The sequence below is a fragment of the Solanum tuberosum genome, unplaced genomic scaffold (assembly GCF_000226075.1).
Source record: "Solanum tuberosum cultivar DM 1-3 516 R44 unplaced genomic scaffold, SolTub_3.0 scf00543, whole genome shotgun sequence".
Lineage (NCBI taxonomy): Eukaryota > Viridiplantae > Streptophyta > Magnoliopsida > Solanales > Solanaceae > Solanum > Solanum tuberosum.
Genome location: NW_006239467.1, coordinates 51,088 through 65,513, shown reverse-complemented (window position 1 = coordinate 65,513; position 14,426 = coordinate 51,088). Strand labels below are relative to the sequence as shown.

The window sequence follows — 14,426 nt, the reverse complement described above, 5'->3', positions numbered from 1 at the left end:
AGCACATGACATTGAATACTAAGGCCATGAGAGGCAAACTTAAAATTTGAAAATTCCGGGGGATCAATATTATCTTAAGTTAGGTGTTAGCGATACTTTCAAGTACAATTATCGGATAATGTAGTAATCAATTGATCACTAATATCTTGAACTATACTGAAAATATTAAATACAATATATAGATTAAATATGAGCTCTAAGCTAATACTTGTAATAAAAATAACAAAATAGGGTTCTAGCCGAGATAGAACTCTGATTAGCAGGTGGGTGCTTTGGCTTGTACCAGCAACCCAAGTGCATTTCTATGCTCCTCATGGGTGCACTATTCATTGTATTTTAGTTTCTGTCAGTTTCTCAAAATGGATATACATATATACACATGATTTTTTTCAAAATTAACGGGTGCACGTGCACCCCAACCTATACATGTGGATCTACTTCTGGCCATGTCAGTAGAAGCAGAGGCGTATCCAAGGAGGGGTCACCGGGTTCACATGAACCCATGCTCCCCTCCCGAGATCATATATAGTAGTGTTATATTTTTGAAAAATATTGAAATATAGATGTGTGAACCCATATTCGGAGTATCATATAATGCGATGATGACTGGGTGCACCTCTCTACGTGAGGTTAGAAATTTGAATTTTATATTCATCTTGTTTTATTTTTCTTTGTAAAATTAGATAACACCTCTCTAAATGGTTATTGGTAACACTTTTGACATTTTAATTAGTTTTGGACCTATAATATTAATTTTAACGGTTTTCAGTAATAAGAACCTAAATGTCCAACCGATCAAATTTATATTTTAGATCAATCTTTTTGTAATAATGCACCCATCATCCCGAAATCCTGGATACGCCTCTGAATAGAAGCAAATCCAAAAAATTTAGTTAATGAGTTCCGAATCATAATTTTTTCCCCTTGGTTCATATGGTATATTATTATATATATTAACTAAATTTTTTAATATAAATATAAAATTTTGAGATAAAAATATTAAATTCTGCCAAACTCTCATAATCTTTATTATGACTCTGTCCCTAACTATAGGGGCAAAATTATAGTTTATTTTATGATACATATGAGTTTAGCTATGAACTATTTCGCCACATATTAACAACAAAATTCATAGTTAATTTCATTCTTTTTTATAATGCATACCTTTACTCTCCGATCAAATCTCACTTACTATTGAGTCAGTCAACTATGAAAATATATCAACTTTTCTTTTTTCTACTATCAAATCGCCAATAAATAAAATTAAATTCATTTAACTAAGATGCTTTACTAGTTATAGCTACTGGCCAACTGTATTAAATTTCATTTAACTAAAAAGTACGTGACATACTAACTAATTGATAAACAACAAAATGTACCATGCCTTACTTAAATTAGTTTAAATATTAAATAACTCAACATACACATAATTAGTTGAAACGTTGTGTTCAATCGATCTCTTCTATAAACATCACAATTTCTTTGACTCATTCAATTCAATTAAACCCCTCTAAATCTTCTTAAATATATTTGCAGTTGACCAAAATATGGCATGATACAAAAAATCTTCTTAATTTTCCTTCTCTAATTCATCCAAGAAACATAGAGGATTGGATTTATCGATCGAAGCAGAAGATAATATATCTTGATCAAATTCTCGATCGTTCTTTGATCCAAATGGTGATGACTAGTGATGGTGCTGATAATGATCATCGTCCACAATATTTACAAGATTTTCTTCTAATTAAAGATGATGACAAATTCTTTTCAAGACTTTTGTCCAAGGAAAAATCTAATAAAGGTGAGTCTTCTTTTAGGTTTTATTATTATGGAGGATCTTCTTCATCTAGTTCAATTCCATTTCATTGGGAATCTGAACCAGGTACCCCTAAACATAAATTTGCAAATTCAACTTTATTAAATCCTCCACTTACTCCTCCACCTTCTTATAATAATAATAATAATAATAATAATAATAATAATAATCAATCCCTTAATGTACATTTAAATTCTTTGCAAAAATTACGATCAAATAAACCTAAGTTTTATCGTTCAATTTTTTCCAAGACAATCACTTCTTCGCCATCAATTGCTTCCCTATCTCCCTCCTCATCTCGTTCGTCATCATTTTCTATGTCTTCCATGCCACTATTCACGTATAGTTCAAACTTAACGAACTTCGAGAGTAATCCCCACGTGGCAATTGATGATTCGCCAACGTCTACACATAAGTGCTTTGGTTCGAGACATGAGAGTAAATCCAAGCGATTTCGAGTTAGCTACTACTCTATGAGGAAAGTGAAGAAACTATTGTTGTCCTTTATTGGGATTCGTGCTTCTAGGAATATAAAATGACGAACAAGTTAGTTTCACAAATGATCACTCAATTTTTACTTTATTGCACTAAAGTCATCATATTATTTTTTGTAACGAAAAAGTCAGTTCACTTATAGAAGACTCACGAAAGTCACTAAACAAATATCACTCAAATTTGCCCAAGTATCACAAAAAGGCATCAAGAGGAAACACAAGAGACATTTTATATGATACTTAGGCAAATGAGTGATTTGTTTGTCACAAAATTAGTTTATTGACTTTCGGTGATATTTAGACAAAATTGAATAATTTTCTTTGTTACGAAAAATAGTTTAGTGACTTTTATTGTAATAAAATAAAAATTGAGTGACCATTTGTGAAATACTTCTATATGATTGAAGCAAATTGAATAACATCGACATGATGAATTTCGTCAGTGTACCCAAAATTTTTTATGTATACTATATAGTTCGAGCCAGAAGCCGTGAATTTATCATTTGAATTTCTATGGTGTTCATCATATTTGAATAGTTTTAATTTGAATTAATGGTGTGTGAAGTGTGCAATGTTTTTTTTTTCTTTCTCATTTCCCAGTTTTAAGTTTATGTCAAGATATTTTTTCCCTTTTTTTTTATTGTTGTAATTGTAATGAATACTGCCCAAGATAAATTTTATAATATATATTTGTCTGGCTCTCAAGTCTTTACCATTTTTTATTTTATTTTTCCATTTATTTTCTCTACTTGAACATTGAGTATTTTGATTTTTTTAAAAAAAAATTCCATGGATGAAAAGTATCAGCAGAGTTAAGAATATATATTATTATTTCCTTTTATTTATTTAATTAATCCTGCAGTCCAATATAATAAAAGAAGAGTTTGCATTAATTTGTAGGTAGAAAATTAAGTGCACAAAAGAGTGGGGCTGTTGAATACCCATCAATTAAAAAAAGTTGAAAAAATAATATATTGTGGTTCTTATAGGTGTGAGTATAAGATATAAGATTTAAGTTATGTATACTAACATGATAAAATCAATTTACATTTCAATGAAATTTATCATAAAAAGTTGTTTATTTGCTATTAGATCGATATTTCTGTAAGTACATAATATATAAATATGTATTTTAACTTGATCATAATTGACAATTAATAATATTCTAATATTGAAATCATATCTAAGCAATTCAACTTATTTTCACCGTGTGTTCAGTGAAGACCTCATATTAACATAACACATAAATTTTGAAGGTGTCTAGATGATCATTTTATAAGTTGGAGTGTTCAACTCAAGGGCGAATTTATATGCAAAATATGGGGAAGATAAATCTATAATAATCTCTATGTGAAACTAGATATTTTTTTATATATATTTTCTAAAATTCTGACATCAATGCTATAAAAATGCTAAATGCCGCACTTGATTAAATGTTGAGTCACGTACCTTGAGGACTCAGGGATCAATTCACCCTTAATACATTTTTTCCGTGTTAAAATGTCAAGTGTTTAATTGTCAGTTAAGGCCAAGTTAAAATGTCTATATCCGATAATACTAATAAAAGATTTGCAGTAATCTTTGACTAACAAAAAGTGTGTTTAAGTTATTCATAATATTCCAATAGTGATACAAATACAAAATGCTTTACGCCTTTAACACACATTGAACTATCATCATATTAAGAAAGAAAACTTTGACTAATTAAACTATAGAGTAAAACAAAATCACACGTCTCAAACTCAAAATAGGCATTTTCCACACTTAAAACACACACACACACACACTTAATACCAATATTCAACACTTAATTTCTTCTACGGCAGTTCTTCCTAATTTCACCATTCGATCCAGTAAGTGGACGAATATCGCCCATCTTGATCATAGCAGTCACAAAATCAGAGTTGAAACTACTAGGATTATTGATGTAAGACCTAACGATCGAATCAGCAGATCCCCCATTGAATAATTGTTGATCGGAATGTAGAAGACCCTTTTTATTCACAAGATTCTTGAAGTAATTGTTATCGAATTTCGAAGGTGTTTGAAGATCTAGAGGCGCTAAGTTGTTGTCACCTGAGCCTGAGTTTCTTGGACAACTATTTTGCCTTGTTCTTGCAAATGATGAATCTATGCTGTTGGTCTCATTGTATATACGTGCCCTAAATGTTGTGCATCTTGCTTGTCCAATTGTGTGAGAACCTATGAAACACAAACATAGAAACAATCAAATTTTGTGTATGAAATTTCCTCTGTTTTTGGAGGGTGGGGTGTATTTTTCAAAATTTGATTTCGCAATTGGTAATTGAAAGTAGATACTTATTAAAAAAACAAATTTTCAAAGATCAGTACGACAAATCAAACTTCGGTTCGGTATATTTGTTCATAATTTGTCTGATATTTGGTTTATTAGCTTTTAGAGATATCACTAATGTGAGATCTTCATTCTCAAGCCCTAATATTATGAATTTGTCGATATAGGTCAATCAAGATACCCAAACCACCGTAAATGTTATCCAAAAAGGAACCTTGTTTAAAGTCACTTAGGTCTGAGGCAGTGATGAAGTCAGAAATTTCGTTAAGCGTGTTCAAGATTTAATATATATGTATGAAAAAAAAACTTTTGACCAATATATTTCGTATAATTTTCTTTCTATATATTTTGATGAACTGGACACCCTGAGCTATATGTGACTACACCACTGCAGTGAGGAGTATGGTGAGATAGATCAAAAACGAAATTACACCCCCACCCCTCAGCCCTGTAAGTGAAAGTCTTGAGTTTGAAATTTTGTAACGGTAATCCTCCTGTTAAGAAATACTTTCCCCTTATGACTTTTGACGAATAAGTCTTGATGTGCATAGTTACGCAATAGAATATCTATACTTATGTTAGGTACTAGGTAGTACCAAAAAGAATGCAAGTTGATTCGGACACTACCGTCATTATAAATAAGAAAAAAAGTAGGGGAAAATGAACAAACCAGATAAGGCAACCATATCCTTGGTAGAAAGGCCAACAGCACTAAAACTTGAGATGAGTCTATTTAGGTTAAAAGTAGGAGCTGGAATGCTGCTGTTGGCAGCACCTTGGCTTGCAGTCCTGGCATCTCTTCTGCCCAATTTTACATTCCAATTAGGCCCTCCAAGCTACATAAGTCACAAAAATAATTAGATGAAAATAAACTTTATAATACATTTGTTTTACTTGAAAAGTCAATCCCTATAATAATATATACTACCTCTGGTGGATGTTCGGGTAACCAATCAACCGAGCAACTAAATTTTTTAATATATACATATCAACATATACATACACTGCTATTGTATATATAGTGTATAGATATGTATATTATATGTATATTTAGTATAAAGTATATACTACCTATAAACTTTGTACCTCTCTGTTCTAATTTGTGTGATGTAGTTTGATTGAACACAGAATTTAAAAAATACGGAAATACTTTGCAATGTTCTAAATATTATCCTTAAAATAAATAATTTTTTAAATAAAAGAATACATGTGGACTTTTTACCAAATAAGTGGGACCCACTATAGATAAAATGTTGATACTATCATTAAACATGTGTCAAATAAAAAAATGACATTTTTTAACCGACTAAAATGGAAAGTATGTAAACTAAACGATAAATGGTTCATGCCCGTAATTATCTCAAAATTAAAATTGGGAAGTAACTAGGACTTACAATGACAACAGAATCACGAGCCGTAACAGCTAAAATATCAGCACAAGAAACAACGCCGGGGCATGCTTTTTCTACAGCAGATTTGATGTTGTCAATGACTTCAAATCCTCTTACAGAATTCACATTTGGAGCAGCCCTTTTTTCTCCAGTAAAGCTTGATGTGTCATCAAGGAGTAGTGATCCATCACATCCCTAAAAGAGAAAAAAAATTGAGCAATAATTTAGATAACCAAAAAACAAAGTAGTAGGGGCTAACTAATCAAAGCTACTCACTCCGTTAATTTTTACTTGTTCAATCCAATATTAACCTAACATATCTTTTAAGGAGTAATAAATAAAATGACAATTTTACTAGTTATAACACTCTTTAAGCTTTGGAAAATTAACTATAGTTACTAATAATAATAAATTAAAAATTATGTAATAAATCATCTCTTGACTTCTTGAATTTGATAAGTAAAAAGTGAACATATATTTTTAGTATAATAAACGAACATAATATTTTTGTAAGTACATATAATAATAAATGAATGATACATGTGACCAATTGATGAATAGTATATATACCTATGTGAAAAGTTTCACTAAGGATGTTAACTACGATTCGATTTATATATATAATATATTATTTTGATAAAACGTTATTCTAATATAACTGACCATACTTCACTCTATGAGATCTATTATATTGATGCCAGATATTAAAAGTTTTTTCTTTGGACTACAATATAATAACCACCTTTGCTATACTAATGCATAAACATCAGAGTCAAAGTAATAGTCAAAACGAAGAAAATTCTATAAAATAATGAAGAAATAAGAAATTTAACAAAAAATGGTAGGGATTTTTTTACGTTAACGAAGCAATCATGGAAGAAAAGCCTAAGAAGCGAAGCGCCCATTCGGGTTTCTTTTTTGATAGCTGATTGCACTGTTGATTTCACAGTTTGATAAAGCTTAGGACATGATTTTGAGTAAAAACTAGTTGAAAGTTGTGCTGATGAACTTCCAATTAGTAAGGTCACAAGCAAAAATAAAAAAACCATAGTATTATTTTTTGAAGAAGCCATTACAAAAGTTGACTAATATTTAGAGAGTGGAAAATATAATAAAAATAGAGAAGAATAAAGTGTGGTGTGCACAAGTTATTGAGAAATGTCTAAGTATTTATAGGGAATTTTTCGTAAATTATTGGATAGAGAAATTAATTAAGTTGGCTCAAGGTAATTGATTTGGGTAGGTTACCTAACATGTACGAATTGTAGATTGAATTGATTTGCATGGCATTCCAAGTTTGAAAGAGTATTAATTAATTAAAGGAAACAAACCAATAGTTAGTCAGTTATGATTAGTACTATATGAGTTCAAGTTCAATGCACTAATAATTAATATACAAAATATTTCTATAATTATCATGCACTCATAATAGTACAACTAAAATCTAGTTAATTATCATGTCATTTTTAATAGTACAGTTAAAATATGGTTGTAGTGGTAGCGATCGTTTGAAAATTTCATGTAATTGTTATAGTGATGTATTGTTATATAGGTTATATACTGACATATGACGATTAGATCTCATTTAACTGTAATAAATAAATTATGTTGATAATACAATTAAATAATAAAAGTGTATTCTTTCTAACAATATTTTAAATGAGATGATCACACATTTCAATATGATATCAGAGGAAACAAAGGTCTTAAGATCGAATATCATCGCCACCTATATCAAAAAGAATTTCCACTTCAACAATCGATGCTAATCAACTATTTTAATTAGCTAACATGTCTATATCATGCTTGATATGGATATCGAACTACAAGTGTTGTAAGTCAACTTACCAACAAGATCAGTTGTGATGAAATGGTAAGTACTCCTTTATCCTTAACCAAGAGATCTCGGGTTTGAGTTCCCTTTGTTAGGAGGCGTTTTACCCCCAATGTGAGACTTTCTGACGCAAACCGAAATTTAGTCAGACTCCAATGTGGATACCAGACACAATTACTCGATAATTAAATAGTCAATAAAATTGAATAATATACATCAGATCCCAGTATATAATATTAATAATAACTTATAAATGTGTGAAGAAAAGTAGAAGAAATTAAGAAGTTAAATGAGTAATTTACTAATTTGTCAAAGGATGGGACCCAAATAAACACAATAATCTTATAATTTGGTGAAGACCAAAGACAACTAATGGGGGAATAATTAAAGGTACAAATTGACTTCTGTTTTGTTTGGATAAAGAAACTACCTTTAGTTACAAGTGTCTTAAGAATCTTTGAACTAGAAAATTGGCAAAGACAATAAAAGATTGAACATAACCTCAAACAAGTTAAATTGTATATTATATAGTAACTTATTATTTATAAGAACTTAATTACTTACTCTCAACGACTCACTTTTTACGGCTGGAAAATGACATTTCTATATTTACAAATAATTTTTTTATCGAGTAAATTCTAACGAAATGATGTGATATTTACCTAATAAAAATTTGTCATTTTATTATTTGTTTAATCAATGTCAAGAAATATTATTAAAAAATGGAAAGAATTGTTTTTTATTTAGTGCCAATGGGGATTAAGATAATTAACAAAAAGTGTCAAAATTGTATTACCTAAACATAAGAATAATTAATTTAGGGAGATTAAATTGTGTAGTCAATCAAAGAGCAAAATGAAGTGAAAGATTTGATTTGTCAACTAGAAAATTAATTTAATTCACCAACTTATATAGTTGTGCATTTACTTTCCTGCAGAGCCTAAGGTTCACTTTATAATTGACTTAGTCCACGCAGTGTCAGTTTTCTTATAAAAAAAAAAGTTCAAAATATATGAAATTAGAAAAATATCAACATAATTAAGTATTAAAATAACTATATAAAGAATGAAAATATTAAAATAACTAAAGAATAAAAGAAGGAAAATGTGAGCCGTTTTATTTTATTTAATATATTATGTTAAATTTAATATATAAATATATTTTATAACATTTTTCAAATATAAATATAACTTAGGTCCTAGACCTCTGATGACTAGGAGATTTTGGGTCTTTGCTTTTTAATTAACTTTTCCTTAATTAGGTTTAAATTAAAAGATACTGTAATAGATACTCTATCAAACAATACAACAAAACCTATCCAAACACTCCAATTAAATATTTAAGATCAAACAATATGACAATAAAGGTTTACATTCTTGTCTTTTTGGTAAAGGATTGTATACCGAATCAGATGACAAAAAAATGGAATGTTTGCTGCGAATTACAAATAAAATCAACTATGGCTATAACGTTTAATTTGAATTAATAGTTTGCTATTTCATACAATTTTTTCCTTTTTTTTAATTTATGAAAAAAAAAATCCCGAATCGAACCGAATAACCTTACATGTAAATATATTTTATATATTAACAGTATGTTAAATTTAATATAATATATTTTATAACATTTTTCAAATATAAATATAACTTAGGTCCTAGACCTCTGATGACTAGGAGATTTTGGGTCTTTGCTTTTTAATTAACTTTTCCTTAATTAGGTTTAAATTAAAAGATACTGTAATAGATACTCTATCAAACAATACAACAAAACCTATCCAAACACTCCAATTAAATATTTAAGATCAAACAATATGACAATAAAGGTTTACATTCTTGTCTTTTTGGTAAAGGATTAAAGTGCTTCTTCATTCTTCAACAACATATTTGTAAAAGAAATATATTAATAATAGTATATTTTGAAGTGATATTTTAAGAGTAAAAAAATCAAAAATTAACCGAACCATACGATACCAAAGAGAAACCGATATGAGTGAGACGATTTTAAAAAGTCTAATTTTGAAAAATAACCGATCGAATTGTACCATTAACACTCCTACCGACAACATTTTATTTTGGTTTCATACAAAAATTATATGCCCTTTTGAAATTTTTGATTAATTTTATTTCCATTTTGGTTCCAAACTCCTTAACTTATGTTTCACATGAATCACTAAACTATTTTATGTAATCAAAAAGTAATTCAACATTGCTTAGAACTCACAAAAAAATCATTAAAGATGAAACAAAAAATATAGTATTTTATCGAGGGATGTAATTGAGTGGTAAGTACTCTTCATCCCTAATCAGAGGTCTCAAGTTCGACTGCTTTGGGTACGAAATCACCTTTATTAAGGAGCTCTTTACTTTCCACACGAATTCAAATTTAATCGAACTCTAGTATAAATAACATGAAACTTTCTATGAACACTAAGTGAGAAAATAAAAATTACATTAATCGTATTTTATATGATACTTAGATAAAACTGCGTGACTTTTTTATTAAAAAATGTTAGACAATATCTTTAGCTACACGTGAAAATTACTTATTGTGATAAGGACTAGAGACTCATTCAAATGCGGCAATTTTTTCTACTGGTTGGTAAACAACGTAGAAAAATCTGGTTGCATGGGACTTTTAGGCATTAATTAATTACTTTCTAGCTAGTCAATGTTTGTCTAATTATTATTTAGTTGAATTTAAGTTTGGTGTATGGATAAATGTATAGTGTTTTTTTTTTACACTATTAGGTTAAGTTGACCAATTATTACAATAGATAATTCTTTATATTAAATTTGATATTGTAATAAGGTGAGAACCTAGTTATGTAGATTTTTTTTTTGTTTTATTAGTGTATAAAAAAACTTCAAATCTTTTATTTATTAGTTTCGTTATATTTTGACCCTTTCTAGTACGTACTATAGTAAACAAATAGGTAAAATCAACCAGGATTGTGATGGAGTGGTAGGTGCATCTTTATTCTTAATCAGATGTCTCAGGTTCAGATCTTCGAGCGTTTTACTTTTTGGCTCGATTTCCAATGCAACTCAAAATTTAATCAGATTTTAATATGTATTGACATCGAGTGGGAAAAAGAAAAGAAAAAGCAGAAAAGAACCATAAGAAACTTCCAAAATACCTTCACCCTTTCCATATATACCAAAGTAATAAGTTATGTCATTTTTCCAAAACCTTCCACTCCCCCAACTAATTCTAATTGATGTTAAAGTTAGGACTTTTTGAAAAGTTGTTTATCCTTTATTTGTTGGAAAGTAATATGATTTTTGAACTCTAATATTTGTAATTATACGTATTTAGTGAATTTGTCAACGTAATATAAAGTTATTTAAGATAATGCAAAGTTCAAATCATAGTTATTGAGTTTATTCGAACCTTTTAAGTCTTTAACTATACATTGCACATCAGGAAAATAATAATTATGGTCCTCAAGTTATTGTCTTATTGCGATTTTGGTTCTTGTGTTATACGATTTAACTTATTTGACCTTCAGTTAGTTAATATGTGTTATTTTAATCCCTAAAGTTAACAGATTTGAGGATTATTATCTAAAGCAACAATATATTTATTTTTGAATATCTTTTTACTTTTACTGACATCCAATTATTGTATTTTCGTGAACCTCCACACATGCAATGTTGGATCGATCCCTCTCATCCCTAGATATATAAAGTGTGAATATTGTTAAACTTTTGGCCTAATATAACTTTAATTTCACTGAAAGGTGCATGCATGAGATTAATAATTACTAAGTAGACAAGATACAAGAATCATGAAAATTTGGAAGATAACTTTGGATGAAACATATTTCATTTAGGTGTGTAAATAAGTAGATTTAGTTATTGAAAAATCTAGAAGATTTAATCACCAAACTTAATTATAGCTTCCTTTGACTAGCTAGGATGTAAAGTTTGAAAATGCTATCTTTTAGAGGAAACATAAATCATTGAGGGGCCATTTTGGTTGGAGATTGATAAATTAATAAGTTATCCCCTGATTATAATGATGGGGTGTAGATATATAAAAATCATTGAATTTAGTCCAAATAAATTTTGGAGTAGAATCTAAATTAGTTGGGTCCAATAATCAATTGATTTTGACTTTATTAATTATATTTATTTTATGTTATGTATTTGGTGACATGATATCTTGTCTAATTCAAGATAAGCAAAATGATGTTACGTATTTAAATGATTTAACAATTTCTAGTTAAAGCAAAAATCAATTAAAAGTCACAAAGTGTCCAAAATGACATGTCTTAACCAGTAACATACAACATTATTACATAACTTTTGTAATAGATTTGATGACTTACGTGAGTTAGTTAAAATTATACAAAGAGAATTCATCTACACTTAAACTACCTACCCTTTCAACTATTGATATGGGTACTATATATCTCTCTTGGGTCAGTCAACATAGGTCTTCCCGGAGATCAACTAGAAACGATGAAGTAGTACTATCCAACATAATTTCCGTAGATCAAATACATCGCAAACAGGATCATACCATTCGAAGTATATGTTCAACCTTCCATCAACAATAGGTATTAATTAGATAATCTTGTTCATCAAAATAAGGACAAATGAGAAAAACTCCTCTACTTTGTGCATTTCGTAGCGTTTAATAGGAACAATATCCAACAACTTAAAGTATTTAATAGGCCGCAGTACCCTAATTTCAATTGTCTAAATTGAAAATATTTGGTAAGTTTAGGGGGCCATTTATATATTCCGTCTTTTGAAAAGTTTCATGTTTTTTATGATGATCGAACATAACTTAACATCAAAAGGTAGTTTATAAGGTACTGAAGATTGTTCGAGTTCATATAAGTAAGTCATCTGTCTGATCCCAATCATTGTGGGACTTTAACCCACTTTATCACACTCGCTTAGTCTCAACTATACTGAGAGTTCAAACATGGATGGACCCGATTCTGATACCATATAAAGATATGACATTTGAGTATAACTCAACCTCAAAAGCTAGCTAACTCATGAGGGAAGATTGCCGAAGTTCATATAAACAAACCACTCGTCTATTCTCCAACCAATGTAGGACTCTAACCTACTTTAACATTTAGAAAAGGATTAAGGTCAATAATAAGAAAATTAAAACTTGATATTCATTTAGAGACCACTATTACATCATACTAATTAAGCAATAAGTAATTATTATTATCGAATAGGTAACATAAGCAATAAGTAAACACGAATACAACAACTATAACATATGCTACCTTGTGATTTGTGAAAGCAGAAAGACTATTTCCGAAAGAAGACCCTCAGGTTGGGTTGTGTATAGCTAGCAATGAATGAACATCGATCCAAATACACAAATTTATGAAATATTGTCAAGGTTATGTTCTTCACGTTTGATGTTATACTCAGAGTTTTGTTGAACACTTGGCGTTAACATAGTATAAAGATCATTTTGTTCTCCCATTTGTAGTTGATTATCATTTTCTTGATCAAGATCATGAGCCCAAGAACGGATATTATATTTAGTGAATCCTTCCAATGCATTCGCTACTTCTCTCATGGTAGGTCTTTCTTCACCTTTGATATTAAGGCATCTAACGACAAGCTCACCCATAGCATTAAGTTGATCTAAAGAGCCTTATTTCAAAACCCTATGATAGAGAATTTGAAACAATCGATTCTCCTTCATAGAAGCTGTGAAATACGCGGCTAAGCTTTTCTCTTTGTTGGGTAAAGTGAGATCAATAGCTTTTAACAACTCTGCAAGTACTACACCAAAACTATAAACGTCAAGTGTACCATGAGATATGTATTCGTAGACTAGTAAAGGAACTTCGGTCTCCAAACAACACCCCAACAATTTCACCACATTCTTGTGGTTAATCTGAGTTAGTATTACGACTTCATTTATAAACTCTTCTATTTTGATTTCTTGATTGCAACTACGCGTTGATCTGGTAGAACACCTTTGTAAACTACACCATTTCCGCCTACTCCAAGAATCTTATCTTCTGAGAAATTGTTTGTGGCTTTTTCAAGCTCTTCTATCGTAAACACTTGGTTTAAATTGGATGACATTTGCTGTTTTAATAGCATACCACCATTTTTTTTCGAAGAATTTCTGTCACGCCCCGAGCCTACACCCTGGGCGGGATCGGTACTCGGAGACCATTGCTGGCCCCAAGCGAACCCTTGGCCAGGCTTTCTTAACTCAGCGGAAACTTAACTCAACAGCACAACTCAATGAAATGAAAGGTTATAAAACAACCAACTGATGCATAACTTGCCAAAAGGCAACTCGAGTCTCAAAATAGAATATTTACATATATACATAGATGAGAGACTCAATATTAACTGACTGACTGTCTATGAAGCCTCTACAATACTGAGATGGATGTTGGGACAGACCCCACAACACCCTAATTAAAACAAAACTAAAAGGATCAAAACAACTGAGTCCTCCGGAAAGTAATGAGGCTCACCACTGACTCTAGAGTGCTCAACTAGATCAACGGCGTGCTGAATGCTGATCCTGGGTACCTGCGTCTGCATCATAATAAGATGCAGGACAACTGGCATCA

At 30.0% G+C, this 14,426-nt stretch overlaps 2 protein-coding genes across 2 annotated transcripts in view; both read right to left on the bottom strand.

The window, feature by feature from the left end:
• Positions 1–3,890: 3,890 nt before the first annotated feature.
• Positions 3,891–7,164, bottom strand: LOC102582282 (peroxidase P7-like). The gene is made up of 4 exons (XM_006365264.2): positions 6,873–7,164; positions 6,019–6,210; positions 5,295–5,460; positions 3,891–4,512 (listed from the first exon to the last, which is right to left on the bottom strand). Exons 1-4 carry the CDS (start codon positions 7,086–7,088, stop codon positions 4,118–4,120), a joined length of 969 nt encoding a protein of 322 aa, XP_006365326.1. The 5' UTR covers positions 7,089–7,164; the 3' UTR covers positions 3,891–4,117.
• Positions 7,165–13,764: 6,600 nt separating this feature from the next.
• The window catches only part of LOC107058551 (wall-associated receptor kinase 3-like), a 5,141-nt gene continuing 4,479 nt past the window's right edge, over positions 13,765–14,426 (bottom strand). The window contains exon 5 of the mRNA XM_015304379.1: positions 13,765–13,926. Within this exon, the coding sequence (XP_015159865.1) occupies positions 13,765–13,926 (162 nt within the window). The remainder of the gene's footprint in view (positions 13,927–14,426) is intronic.